This window comes from Microtus pennsylvanicus, chromosome 8 (assembly GCF_037038515.1).
Source record: "Microtus pennsylvanicus isolate mMicPen1 chromosome 8, mMicPen1.hap1, whole genome shotgun sequence".
NCBI classification, from domain to species: Eukaryota; Metazoa; Chordata; class Mammalia; order Rodentia; family Cricetidae; genus Microtus; species Microtus pennsylvanicus.
In genome coordinates this window covers 83,566,473-83,581,584 of record NC_134586.1, presented here as the reverse complement: position 1 = coordinate 83,581,584, position 15,112 = coordinate 83,566,473, and the positions used below count along the sequence as shown (strand labels likewise).

The 15,112-nt window shown below is 38.7% G+C and overlaps 1 protein-coding gene across 1 annotated transcript in view; it reads left to right on the top strand.

Moving 5' to 3' along the window:
* Nucleotides 1-4,330, top strand: part of Mmrn1 (multimerin 1) — a 44,160-nt gene extending 39,830 nt beyond the window's left edge. Inside the window, exons 7-8 of the mRNA XM_075983942.1 lie at nucleotides 1,982-2,134; nucleotides 3,136-4,330. Coding sequence (XP_075840057.1) covers nucleotides 1,982-2,134; nucleotides 3,136-3,557 — 575 coding nt within the window. The 3' untranslated portion in view covers nucleotides 3,558-4,330. The remainder of the gene's footprint in view (nucleotides 1-1,981; nucleotides 2,135-3,135) is intronic.
* Nucleotides 4,331-15,112: the final 10,782 nt, after the last annotated feature.

Here is a 15,112-nt window from a genome sequence, read left to right as displayed (position 1 = left end):
TCCCCAGGACTCATGTAAATAGCTTGTGTTTGTAATTCCAGAACTGGAGAAGCAGAGACAGGAAGACTGTGGCACTCATTGTCCAGCCTAAGTAGCCAAATCAATGAGATACGGGTTTAATGAAAGGCCATTTCAAAAAATCAGGTGGAAAGTGGTCAAGACATGCCACACCAATCTCTGAGCTCCACATTATACATATGCACTTAATAGCACCCCTGAACACACACACAAACACAAGAAAGATGTTTTATGAACATACAATAGAAGCTTATTCGCTTGTAAAAATATTAAAAATATGTCGCATGTAGAAAACTAAATGAAGCTGGAAGTCACTATGGTGAGATAAATAAGCCAGATTCAAACAAATGTAATTTCCTTCACATATACAATCCAGTCATTATATATGAAGTCAGAGCAGGGGTATGCTGGGGGCATGGGGAATTACAAAATTTAAGTGATCTACAGTCACAAAATTTGAAATGAGTGAATTTTAAATTTAGATTACTGCCACAAGGTGGTGCCATAACAAAACTGTGGCAAGTAAAGAATGATTCTTCCAGCATTTCTGCTGAATTTACATAATTTTGCATTATGATTATACCTGCTATTGTAACTTGAAGCTCTAGAAAAATTCTTTTGTGTGTACTGCATGAACTGTAAGCTCCTCAAGAGTCAATGAAGAGTGTTGAGGCTGTACCACGTTCTTTAGTTGCTCTTCTTTCTTTCTCTTTTTGTAGCAATATTCTCTGATTTATTGACAAGTTGAATCACTAGCTATCAAAAGGAATTTTAATTTTTGAGATAAAATTAAAATAAATCAAAATAACATTACAAAAGCCCTTTTAGCAGTGACCTTTGTGTACACAGACCAGAAGTATGGACCTAAGTGAATGAGCCCTTTAATGTGCGTATGGCCAAATTTTCCAGTCAAGGGGTCTGGCCATTTAGCTGTCAATCAACATTTGACCTTTTTGTCGGATCCTTGTATTTGAATTTTTAAACTGTTTCTACCTGATATAAACATGATTTAATTATGGCTAAATTTACTATTACTTAATAATAGTAAGTCATGTGATCCATAGTAGTGTCAAAGGTGTTTAAAAACCTACAGACTGTTGTCCGGGTTCAGTGAATTGTCAGCTCATCTCCATTAGCCATTTTCCATTTTTTAAGTGAAAATGATCTTGTATCTGATCATCAGAGGCTTTCATGAGTGATAAATACGAGTCATTAAATTTGTGTGTTAAGATTTTTCTCTTAATTTGTCACTTACCAAAATTTTAACTTTCAAAGTAAGAGTTTATTTTCAGATGATCAAATATAAAAGGCCTTTTTCTCCCCTTTAGTGTTAAAAAGGGGAGAGCTGGAGGATGATGGTTCAGACTCTAAGAGTGTGTTCTAGTCCTACAGAGAACACTGTTTCTATTCCCAGGACCCATGCCAGGCAGCTCACAACTGCCTCTAACTCCATTTCCAGGGAATCTAAGTCCCTCCGTTGGCATGAGCAGGAATCTGTACACACATGGCACACATAAATTTATTCATGTGTGCATATGAACGCATAAAAGTTTTAAATAATAATATATCCTTAATATAAAAAAGTGTCTTTCTTCTCTATTGATTTGAAACCTTAACCTTGTCATTTTCCAGTTCAAATATAAAAAGTTCTGTATTTGGATAGTTATATTCTGTTCCAAAGTTGATCAAAAGTTTAAGACACTCAAATACAATTGGTCACAGAATTATCTTTACATCACACAACGGGGTCAGATATAAGGGTTTTGCAGGAAGTCCCATGTCCACCCTGATGAGTGCCAGAAATGAGCGATCTGCTTAAAGTCCCATACCCCCACTGGTGAGTGCCTTCAGGCTAAAGACTCATTTTTCTTATTTCAAATTCAGCATTTCAACTATCCTACTGCACAACTCTTGCTGGAGATGGAAATAGATTATCACTTTTTTTACTATGATTCCCTTCCAGGAGCGCACGAACGTTCCAGCTGCAGCAGCTTCCCGTGCCAGAATGGCGGCACGTGCATCAGTGGGCCGGCCAGCTTCATCTGTGCTTGCCGGCACCCTTTCACGGGGGACACCTGCACTGTGAAGACAGCGGAAGAAAACGCCTTAGCACCAGGTACAAGCCTCACCTTGTTATGCTTTGCAGTGTCACATACAAACACAGGCAGGAAATAGTTGTGAAAGACCATTTGCGCCTTCTTAGCCTGTTTTTCCTGTTTTCTTCACTCCTGTAGATTGGTGTTAGTTTCACATCTGAGAGCACAGCACTCCTGGCCCCGAGGCTGCTCAGCCGGACAGGGTACTGGCCGGCAGCTGACACATGAATTTGATGCTCAGATCACACAGGGAAAGGGGAGAATTAACTCCTGAAAGTCAACCGATGGCCTGTACAAATGTACATATATACAATAAGAATAATAATATTAAACTTTAACGTAGCACTCTTGACTTTTGTAATAGAAAATGTGTGTAACATTTAAAATACATTATCTTTGGTGGCCACAGAATATTTCAAGTCAGACTTTATCTGTTTCCTGTGTTCAAAAGTACATTTTAGTCCATTTTTAATTTTTCCTACGTGTATGTGGAATTAATTACACAGAAACTAGCTGTTGCCTGCTTCTTCTTGATGAGCAAGGCTTCATTTCACTTCAGTTTCAGCCTCTTTACACAGAAACTAGCTGTTGCCTGCTTCTTCTTGATGAGCAAGGCTTCATTTCACTTCAGTTTCAGCCTCTAGAAAGGAATGTGGAAACTGTCTCCCCATCCTGCAGGGCATTCTGGCCTTCTCTAGTGATCCGGCTTTGCATTGCACCACCTTTAGGGACCATAAAGCAGTATGCAGATGATCTTGCAGGCATTTGTACAAGAGAGGTGAGGGGTGTGACAATCAACCCTGATCTGAAGGGAGAAACGGGTTCCAGGAGACTGAGTGTTTCCCCGTTCTTTATCCCACAGTGGAGGCAGGCATACAGACGCATGGGCATTGTTCAGCTTGAAAGAGACCTTGGTGCTTGTGCTAAAGACTGTGCAACTGAGATAAATTGAGAACTATAGGAAGAAAAGCAAGATAAAAACCTGAAAAATAACTCTTGCCTTGTTTTTTTCCTTGAACAGATTTTTCCAAAGGATCTTACAGATACGCTCCGATGGTGGCGTTTTTCGTATCTCACACTCACGGAATGACAACTCCTGGTCCTATCCTGTTCAATGATCTAAGCGTCAATTATGGCGCTTCATATAACCCAAGGACTGGCAAGTTCAGAATTCCATACCTTGGAGTGTACATATTCAAATACACTATAGAGTCATTCAGTGCTCATATCTCAGGGTTTTTGGTGGTTGATGGAGTAGACAAGCTTAGATTTGAGTCTGAAAACCCCGACAATGAAATACACTGTGATAGAGTTTTAACTGGGGATGCCTTATTTGAATTAAACTACGGGCAAGAAGTGTGGATGCGTCTAGTAAAAGGAGCAATTCCAATCAAATACCCACCTGTGACCACATTTAGTGGTTTCTTGTTATACCGCACCTAAGGTTGTCTGAGGGACAGACTGGCACTCCACTGCAGAGCTGGCTCTCTCTCTCCTTTTATCTACCCTTGCACACGCATGGGGCTCTGTTGTGGCATTTCTGCATGAAATGAGAAATGTCTTCTAAGAGTCTAAATGGATATGTCATAAAATGATTTGGTTAGCCTGTGCAAGAAAGGATTATTTGCCCTAAGGAAACGCAGAGACTGCACAGAGACCCAATGTGTACGCTACTGTACACACGCCTACCTATGCTCCTTCACTGTGGTATCTCTAATGTAAAATAAAATGTCGGCCACATGCTATGGTCAGCCGCAGCAAGACTTGCCAAGGAAACTTAAATTCTGATTTAGTCTCTCTGTGTAACTATAGAACAAGAATTTCCTAGAATAGCAAACTCAAATGTGATTCAAAGGCAAAAAAAAAAAAAAATCGCCATTTTTCAACTTCTATTTCTGCTTTACTTTTGAGTTGATCATTTTTATATACTAACATTTATATTTGTGCTAAAAACTAAGAAAAGTAAAATATAAATATAAAATATGCTTAAATATTCTCTTTTCAAAATTGGAAAATGGAGAAATAACTGACTCCTATTTGGATACTTTTATACTTAATTCTATGGATATGTGTATTACTTCTCTGCCTCTGTCACATAACATCAATATGAAGACAAGTGCAATGCTTTTAATTCATATTCTTTTATTATAGTGTTGTGGGGAAATTCGGGGTTTCCTTTTGTGGACTCTAAGTCTTAATAATAAAGGATTATAAAGATGGACACTGAAGGAAGCTCAAGTCCCATTTCTTTAAAGTCTGGGCAAAAAGTAGCAGCTGTACATTTGGGAAGCTTCCAGGAGGAGTGAGACAGAGAAGAAAGGAAAAGGTCATGAGCTTTTCTACCTTTTTCCATTTTTCATCTGTAGTGTGTGTGTGTGTGTGTGTGTGTGTGTGTGTGTGTCTTTACGCACGCACATGTGTACATGTATGTATGGTGTTCTGAGAGTCCTCACTCTTGCGCACTGAACTCTAACTACTGGGCCATCTCCCCAGGCCTTCATGCCTTTTTGAGTTAAGTCGTCATGTTCAGCAATGGAGATCCAGATGTAAATGCTTGGTAAAAAAGAAGAGGTTTTCAGAGAAAGAGTGAGAAAACCTGACATGAAAGGGAAAGATTCCCAGACCTCTGGCCAATATTCAAGAAATACAAGGTCGGCATTGAGGTTACAAGTGAATGAGGCACAATTCCTCCATGTCACCATCAGCAGCAGGAGGACTTCCCAAAGAGGTTTAGGGACTCCCGGCGAGGCCAAACCAGGATTCTCAGTTCTGACAATGAAACTATCAGGACTAGAGCTGGCAGAGATGCACATTTTACTAAAGATCTTTTAGTACAGGTTTAACAAAGATGGGCAGGAGACGAGGGGGACTTGGCAGAACTAAGGAGGGCCTGCCATGGAACATAGGTATGGGCATCTCCAAGAGGACTGGTGCTCATCATTTCCACAATAAGCCTCTGTGTGATGTTGGTGGAGTTTGAAGGTATCATCTTAGAACTGGATGGTCCTGATCACTGTGAGCAGCAACTGGCAGGACTACAATTGGTAATGTAAAAGTCTACTCCGCGAGAATAAGGAAAGCAGGGTAAAATTACTGCAAAGAAGGTCTAGTTTCTTTTAAAAGTTTCACCCAATGTCTGGGAAAGGAGTAAGAACTGTAGCGGGGAAGGGCTTTTTAAGAAATATATGTATACTATCCCTTTAAAGAGACAATTATGCCTCCCATTTTATTGGTGTGTCTTCCCTGAATCACTTTCCTGTAGGGTCCCCTAACAAGGTGTTTGATAGACTATCAGGAATAAATCTTAAAGGAGAAGAAATTTGCAATTTTCTAATCTCTGGAGGAGATCAGAATGTCTTATCCAGCTACCTAAAAGTATAGCATACAGATCTACCCTTATTCCTAAAAGGCTAAGTATTAATCTGTATGATTCAATGAATTCTTGTATGCATGATATGCCTTTGTCTTAGAAACAATTTTATACAGGGTCTCGTTGACTATAGCAGCATGCTACAAGTAGGAAGGTATCATGTCAGCAGCAATGAAGCTAACTACTATTATTTTTAGAATAACATTTTTAGGATAGTATTTTCTCTTTATATTTGTCAGAGGATTTCTGAATATATTCTCATGAGTAGTAATAAAAACAATGAGAATATTTTTATAATGCCATCGTCTCTCAGGAGTCAATTTTAATGACCACTATATTGCCATTAATTATGTATTAATCTATCAAATACATATTATGTATTCTTATCCTCTTCCTGCCCATGAAATACAGAGGCGCACAGAGGCTGAGAGATTTACCTCTCAAAGGAAGAATGTATGGACAGAAAATAAACATTTCTTAATTTCATTAAGTGCTAACTGGTTGACCTTTGTGATAGGAGGCTGCTTGTTCATTGCCTGGCTGTCTAGACTCCCAAAATAATCACACAGAAATCATATTATTTAAATCACCACTTAAAGCGCAAAACAATCCCACACCAGTTTGGATACAAAGGGTTATTTATTTGAAGGGAAAAAAAGCTTACAGAACACCATCCTACACAACAGCCAGGAAAGGAGTCTAATTGCTGGAGCAAGCGGGAGAGCAGAGGGCCGCCACTGCTTTTTAAAGAGAAAGAGACCACATCCCAGTGGGCTGGTATCTCAACGGCTATTGGCTGAATGAGCGGAAGGAGCTCCCGCAGCAACCACTTGGCCCATTAGCTCTAGCTTCTTATTGGCTACCTTTTACATCTTAATTTAACCCATTTCCACTATTTTATATTTTAACCAGCAAGGTTCCAATGTGTCTGTCTCTGGTGGCAGCTCCATGGCTTCTCCCTAACTCTATCTCCTTTCTCCCAGTTTAGTTTTCCCTGCCAAGCTCTACTCTATCAGGCCAAGCTAGTTTCCTTATTAAACAATGATATCCACAGGATCCAGACGGGATTCCCACATCAGACCTTTATATATTTCTTTCTATCTGTAATATACTAATATTAAACTGCTCAACATATCCTCATCAAATTTTACAACTTTTAAAATGTGTTCAAAGTTCAAAATAAAAATAGCATTTTCATATAATAGATGCTTGAAAAATTTTTCATATTTACCAAAAATTAAAAGCATATGTTAATACCAAGAATGCACATGAATGTTCATAGTAGCTTTCTTGGTGATAGTTCAAAGCAGTGCATCACCCACATGTCCAACAGACAAGTAAAAAACTCTATGTATCCAAAGAGTGGACAAATACCAATTAATGCAAGGGCAGACACATTACAGCATCTATGAATGTCATCAAAAGAGTGTTACAGCAGGTTGTGACCTATAGCCAATTCTGCAAGTGAACTTCGTGCACATGGAGTTCACAGACACACTCAGAGCAGGTCAGGATACAGGGGAGAGCATGGGCTAGGAGTGGAACCTTGGAGGCTTCACTGAGTTCTCTCTGATTGTGGATAAATCAGTGGTTTTTAAGAAAATTCAAAAAGCGGATACTTTCTGCAGTCCCTGACTAGAAAATTACCATAGTTAAACTGCTGTTTACTTTGTTTCTTCAAAGAGAGGGTAGACATATGTTTTTCTTTCCACATCCATTTCCCGTGTCTGTGTCAATGCTGTTCTTCTGTGTTAGAAGGCAAGGAAGGACGCCCCTCAACAGCACTTGTCATCTCAGGCCAGGTTGAGCCATGAGTTTTATAATTAAGTGACAGACATGCAGCATTATCTGAGGTTCTGGTGTTCACATTTTAACGATGAACATTAATCTTTGTATACATATTTGTAGAATATAAGGTTAGACAACAGTGTCACCAATAGCTAAAAAGCAATACAGTAACCTTAAATTGCTTGACTTTGCAGGGTTGTGTTTTAAAAGTTAGCAAGTATAATTTAAGCAACTTAGGAATGTCTTTCTGTCATGGTCAATTTACTCATATAGTATCAAAAGCCATCACAGGGCCTTTTCTTGAGTTCTTCTATGGAGACAGTGGACGTTGTTCTTCTCCCTCTGCAGATTCAGTCACAGAAACTGTCCTCATGTTTCGGTGCCCAGCAAGCCCCTGACTGCTGACACCATCCTCTCATCCATGCTTAATAGATAATATGACAGATATTAAAAACCTTTAAAACATAATCTAAGAGCAAACATCCTGTGAGTCAGAACAAACATGTTCTTAGCTGATACAGCTTGGAGTCAGGAAGGTGTTTGCCATAGCCTGCTTTATGCAAGTTCTGGAAGAGCAGAGGCTTATCTGATTCAGTATTGTTCTTTCTTCTGTGTCTTTGACCAATCTGTAGTACAGGGGTTGATATTCCATATTTTAAAACCCTTTGTTAAGACTGGAAAGATGCCACATCATGAGAGAGCACATTTTGCTGTTGTGGAGGACATAATTCAGTTCTCAAAACCCACATGACAGCCCACAACTGCCTATGGCTCCAATTGTAGGGGATCTGATGTCCTTTTCTGACATCTGAGGGCTCTAGCATATACACTGTGTACTTACAAGCACTCAGGCATGCACACACACACCCCCAAACACACACACACACAGACAAACACACACCTTATTGATTAATTAAGCAAGTAAATAGTAAAAAAAAAGTGCCTTAATTTATTCTAAAATTACACTATGTTACCGATCCAAAAACAAAACTTCTCATTTTAGAAGAATGAGCTAATTTTTTTTAGACATTAACAAATAATTCATATATGACAAGCAGATCTTTTTGGTTGTCTATTTAATCTTCTTGAGGTTGTTTTATTTGCCCACAAAATAAATATAAATATAAAACAAATTTGCAGATATATTCAGTAAAATTACATAAAGTAATATATACTTTATGTTTTTAAAAATGTCAATTATATTCAATGTCTTTTTATGATATGTGCATATTATTACATAGCTTATTTCATTTCTATATAACAAATTATCACTCAAGTTTGTGTAATATTTAACTATTATTAATCTAGTTAAATTTCAGCCGGGATAGTAGCACATGCCTTTAATCCCAGCACCTGGGAAACAGAGGCAGGTATAACTCTGTGAGTTCAAGGCTAGCCTAAGCTACAGAGATGTTTCCAAGACAGCCCGGACTACACAGAGAAACCCTATCCCAAAAACAAAACAAAACAAAAAAACCAAAAAGCCAAAAACAAAACCAATCTGTGTTAAATTTCATATGCAAATGAAACTTGCAACCTTTGTCAAGCACTGCCAGCTGAGTCTAAAGATAACCACGCAGCTCCTTCATTGAGAACTACAGTTTTATTAGTGTCTCCTTCTTCATGCTAGAAAAACACTGAGTAGTGTCCTGTCATCATCAAAGCCAATTTCAAATGTGCCAAAAAATTCATCAATCAAAAGCACTTCCCTCCCATCTGTTATCGCGGGGTACTCGGGAGACACATTTAAGTGAAATATAGGCCTGCCTTGCCAGCATGCACCAGTTAGTCAAGTGGCTCTCCTGGGCTTCCCACACCATCCTCCAGTGCCTTTACCACAGCTCGTGGCGACTCCTTCATGAGCTCTGCTGCAATCCAACAGCAGTGAATTTGCATTCATATCGCTAGGCTGACATCTCAATTGAACACAAAACCCTGGAAAAAGTCCAAATTCAGGAGATTTCATGATTTGCATATGAATCCCTTCATAGGTTGTGAAAGCTCTGGTGTCCGCTTGGGGGTGTTTTGTTTCATTTTGTTTTTTGGTGGTAGTGGTGATCGTTTTGTTTTTCTTTTAATCTTTGCTTTGTGTTTCATTTTCGGAGACAGGGTCTCAATATATTCTAGACTTGCCTCAAGCCTGTTTCCTCCTGCCACTGCCTTCTATGTACAGGAATTATAGGCATGTGTCACTGAGCCTGACCATAAAACCCAGGTTTTAATAAAACATTTTCCCCGATATCAATTCTCTTAGTTCCAGCTGCCCTGCATAAACACTATTGTCTTCTTGGCTTAAAGAGCAGATTTTTCTCCAGTTCTCAGGGGCTATAAGGTACCAGCAGCCTTGATGGCTTTTGAGAGCTTCTCCTTAGCTTACAGAAATCTGTTCCAGGTGTCTTTACATGGATGGAGAAGGTGTGCAATGAGAACCCTGCTCTTTCCCTTACTAGGGCTTCAGCACAATAAGGTCCGGTGATACACAATAGAAATGATAGCACTTGGGAGACTGAGGCAGGAAATCCCAAGCTTAAGGCCAGCCTGGATTGCATAATGCGGTCCAGACCAGCCACACAGTGAGACGCTTGTCACTGTCTCACCCTAAGGCTACTGTTCTGTAATAGAGGCCCCATATGTATGGTCTCCTCTGAAGATAATTTCACTCTGAAGACTTTACCACCCAGTCACATTCTATTGAATGAAGTTTCAGTTCAAAGTTCTGAGGGAAACAAGCATGTCATCCATAGGATCAGGTCCCCAGTGCCGCGATGTTATGAATGGTGTTCTAACACCCATTTCTCCTTAGTTGTGAGCTGTTGGTGTATACTATACCCTGGGTAGAACAGAGCTCCTTGTTACTCAGATTAGCACAATTCTAGGCAACTGCCACGCAAAATGACACTGAAAATGACGTGTGACATGATCTGGGGTTTAGTGCGCTTTTCGACCTGTTAATTCAATTCCCTACTCAAGTTTTCTTTCGGGGATTTAGAGTAAAATTGACACCAACCGCGCTCAACGGTGAAAGTATCACACTACCCAGCCCAGCAGAATGAGCCTGCTCAGGAATGTTCAACTTCCCTTACCGGCACTGCTGTTGACGAAGTTCATTCAGACTGGAATACCAGCAATGGAAAATAATTTTTAACTTTTTCTGTTTCTGTAGTTTACTTCTCAATTATCAGAATCAGCCTCTTAACTGTACTGCTTGCCTATTTTGTCATCTGCAGGAAATCTGCAGATTGAGGATGACAAACATTTGCCAAAGCATATGTAGGGAAACACACTTATATCTAGTCATCTCTAAAGTGATTTAATGTAGCTAGATGTGTAATTTATGCAGAAGATATTAAACTTAGACAAAGGCATTTGATATACATATGTCAAAAAACGTGCATTTTTGTCCTAATTTCTTCGATCTATTGACATGAACCACCTTCATAACTTGTCAGAACAATATTGCTGTTAGCAAAAAAAAAGTGCTTCTATATTATCCATTTTCCAACTATCTGCTGTTTCTATTTCTCTGTAGATTTGCTATTTAACTAATGTTTATAACCCTTTATTCCTGCTGATAAGGCAGCTAAATCGTATGAAAATTATTCTGTAGAAGAAATTCAAAAACCCTCCAGAGATTTCATGCCTTTTTAATGTGACTTTCATTGCCCTTTCTAACTCTTGCTATTAAATGCTTAAATCATGATTCTGTTTCATAAACTCTATTCTAATTCCTTTAAATGGGTAGAATATTAATGTGCCATTGCTGGGCTTTTCCCTATCACAGTGCTCTGTGCTAAGAGCAAACTTACAACTCTGCTGTACCTACACAGAAAACGGAAGCAGCAAAAGAGGAAAATACTCAGCTGAGCTGTGATTGTACATACACTTTTTATCCCAACACTTGGCAGGCAATGGCAGAGACAGGTGGATCTCCAAGTTTGGGGCCAGCCTGGTATACAGAGCGACTTCCAGGACAGCCAGGGCTACACAGAAACCCTGTCTCTAAAACACAAGCAAACAAAAACAAACAACAAAAAAGAAAAATGAGAAAAGCAAGATAAAGGCAAATGCTGCATTTCTGTATAATTGTGGCGGTTTGCTTCCAGTATGATACACTTTAGGCAAAACATGTGCTTGAGAAAGAAAGACATCATGAACAACATGCCAATGCTCACTAAAGGCACTGTGGACATCTATGAACTATCTGTCCTTCCGAATTTAAGAGACACAAGTTAAATATTTCTGAGCAACACTGCCATTTAAAAGCTATTCCAGAGTTGGGTGTGAAGAAGAATCAGACCAACATGCCCACAGAGCATTGCAGATGTCCTAGCTGCATCGATGAATAGGGGAAAGCCTTCAAAATCCCAACCACAAACAGAAAACATGCTGACAATGAGAGTGAAGAATAAATATCACAAGTCATGAATAAAACTTTAGGAATTTGTAAGTAAATGTTTAGAAGCTTATCAAACTATGAAAAGAATTCCTCAGAAATTTCATTTTATTTACTTTAATGGAAACATACTTAAACTCATAATCCCAAAGCCTCCTGATCATTCTTAATCTACAGAGGGAATGTGATGTCTACATTTTAGCTATTCTGTTGTCCTTGTTAATAGAGACTTAAGCATATTACAAAGAAAACATATTGGATTGTGTTTCTGCCTTCTAACCATTGCTGCTTCCTGCAGCTGTGTCCTTACAGTTTGAAATGTAAGGTGTGTCATCTTGCCACCAATGGAGAAAAGTGCCTGGTGGTGACCCTGTGAGCAAGCTGTTTCAAAATGAGGGGGAAAAAAGGACTCCTTTCCATGTAAATAGTTGCTGTTGTTGTTGTTGTTGTTACTTAGAGATACTAATCTCTCTTATATTTGGACAGCTTTGTTTATGACAGTCAGTGCTTCAGTCTCCAATCTCCAGGTCTCACTGATAAGAACATTTTGTCTCTTCTCTGACTTCCTGTGACAGTCGGCCTAAGGCAGGGTAGGGAACCTCCTCTCTCTCCCAGGGCTTCAGCATGCTCACAAGCTCAGCCTTACCTGGGAGGGGGAGGTCTAGGACTTCACTAGCTCTGTCCTGTTTCTCATACCCGTGCTCCACCACACACACTTCTTTCCCTTCTTCATCTTCCTTCTGCTCTCTACTTTTCTTCCTTCTCCTCCTTTCTTCCGTCTGCATCTCTGCCCTCCCTTCTGTCTTCCTTCCCCATCATTGTCATCTCGATCTTGTACTTCAGTTTCTGACCTCCCTGCATCCTTTCTCTCCCGACTGTTCCCCCCTCACACATGTTTTTACAAGCCTTCCTGTAGAAAACTTATAGATTATATAATTCTGCCATTCCCTTCCCCCTCTTATTTTTAATTTGTGTTTTTAATGCCCAATATTGTGTATTTCTAATGCATATTTGTTAATGCCCAATAATAATCCAAAACATATGATGAAGCTACTATAATAGCTGTAAAATTAGTCTTTATTATATATAATATAAAATGTTTTAATTGTGTTCTGTTTATGAAAGTGAGGGTTCTGTTACAGCACATTCAAAAAATAGTAGCAGCATTCTGTCCGGATGTGGTTTTAAAATGAAAACCAACCCAACAAAGATGATATTTGATTTTACTGAGGTGAGGTCATGCGTAAAAATACATGAATGATAAATTTTTTAAAAGGGGAGAGAAAGAAAACCTACAGATACAGTACATAGTAATAGTCACTTTCACATTCTAAAAAAATGTAATTTGAAATAATAAAGTTATAATCAAGACACAGAAACCAGTAAATTCCATTGTTAAAAACCTATTTTAAAAGCCCACCCCATTGTTTCCTGTGCCTGATGTCTTTTGAATGCCCAGAGCCCATGAAGCTACAAATCAGTTCATTTCGGCTGATGAAGATTAAGCATGATGAATGCAGAGAGCCTGCGCGGAAATCAGTGTGCTGACAGAACAGCTGTTACCGCCTCCCTTCTTGTTATTTTATTGCAAATTTACAACCTATCGCAATTAAAATCACAGACTTTTGAATGGAGCATAATTTATAGAGCTTTCTAAATAACGAATCTGCTTTGCAAATGACTGAAATTTTAACAAGAAAATGTCTTTGAACACCTATTTTCTACTTCTTCTTATAACAAAAACCTACCATTTAATATACACATAGGTCATATCTACCACAGAAAAAAAAAGCCCTGTATCATCATTGGTGGTCAATCAATTTGCAACCCTTTCTGGTTATTTGGTAGGAAGTTCACAGACACTGCTTACAAGGTCAACATAGAAGAGACAATTATTTCATGTTCCTCTTAACTGAAGACTTGACTTTAAAGATAAAGGCATGAATAAAATACCTTATGGATCTGTTTAAGATATGTACAAACAAGGAGCATTACAGAAAGCATAACTAAAATTATTTTAAGCAGTAAATTCCAAGAAGAATTGCATAGGTTAGATTGTAAGAGTTGAAAAGCTGTAAGAGTGCTATTAAATGTCTATGGAATAATCCCTATGCCTGTGAAATCCCCTGACATCCGCTGTTCACCTACCAATTCAAGGAAATCTGTAATGCTGGACACCTCTCCAGTGAGATGCGTCTTTTATCTTGGGCAACAAAGGCTGAATCAACCCTGGCACATAAACTAAATGTATTTGAACAAGGAGACACAGCAAAAATATGTGTGTTGAGCTTCGGGCTCTATATTAATTTTTTGTTTTTTTATGATACAAATTTTGCAGGAATAATTTTTTAAAAGGCTTAACGACAAGAAGGCCTTAAAACATTGCTGCTAGACTGGGTATGTAGCTCAGTGGTACCCACAAGTGAGGACCCTGGATTCAACTCCCAGTATCACAAAAACAAACAGAAGTGTCATTACTAAAAATTAAGGAAAATTCTTACATAAAAGATTAAACCCTACATACTGAGTTTAGGACAGCCAGAGCTACCTAAAACCAAACCAGTTAAAACTCATTTGATCTGCTTTTCTGCTTCCTCTGGAACCAGTGTTATTGTAGCTATAGATCCTGTATGTAACATATTAACCACAAATGTTAATATGACAAGGTCAATAGAACATGCAAGCACCAGAGCAACCACAAGCTGCTTCAATAAGGAAACCATTTCATATCCATAACTGGTTCTATGGTTAGATGTTTCACTAAAATTTCTTGATTCATTTCTTGGACTGAAGAATTGAATTTTCAGGTGTCTCACTGACAGCATTTTCTGCTCTTTCTCGTTAACACTTGAATGCTCTCGCTGCAGTCAAGCTCAGGCAGGAAGATTGACAGCTCAAGACTGTCTGAGCTCCAAAGCAATACCTTGTCTCCTAACATAAAAATTCCACCCTCACTCCAGCCAACGGGAAAAAAATTAATTAAACTAATTCCTAAATTAATTAAACCTTTCGTTTGAAGCAGAACGTATAGTGTTACAAACAAGATTGTGGAGTCCACCCCTGGTTCTGCCGTAACCCGCTCCGTGACCTGTGTTTGTTTTTTTAATCTCAGCCTCTGCCTCATTTCCTATAAAATGAATAATAATTAAATGTATCTAACTCAAAGCCTTGCAGGATTAAATTAATCAGTAGGCACACAGCATTTGCTTGGCATATCTTCGGTACTTTTGATGTATTCGTTATTGATGTTTCCGGAATTCTTCACTTAGCAATGATGGCAACAGATATTTAAAAAAAATCTCAGAATGTTTATGCACATATAAACATATACATATGTGTGTGTGTTTGTGTGTGTGTATGTGTGTGTATGTGTGTGTGTGTGTGTGTGTGTGATACGGGATCTTTGGACATGGCATCTTAGAACTATAAATTCCAATTTATTATCTA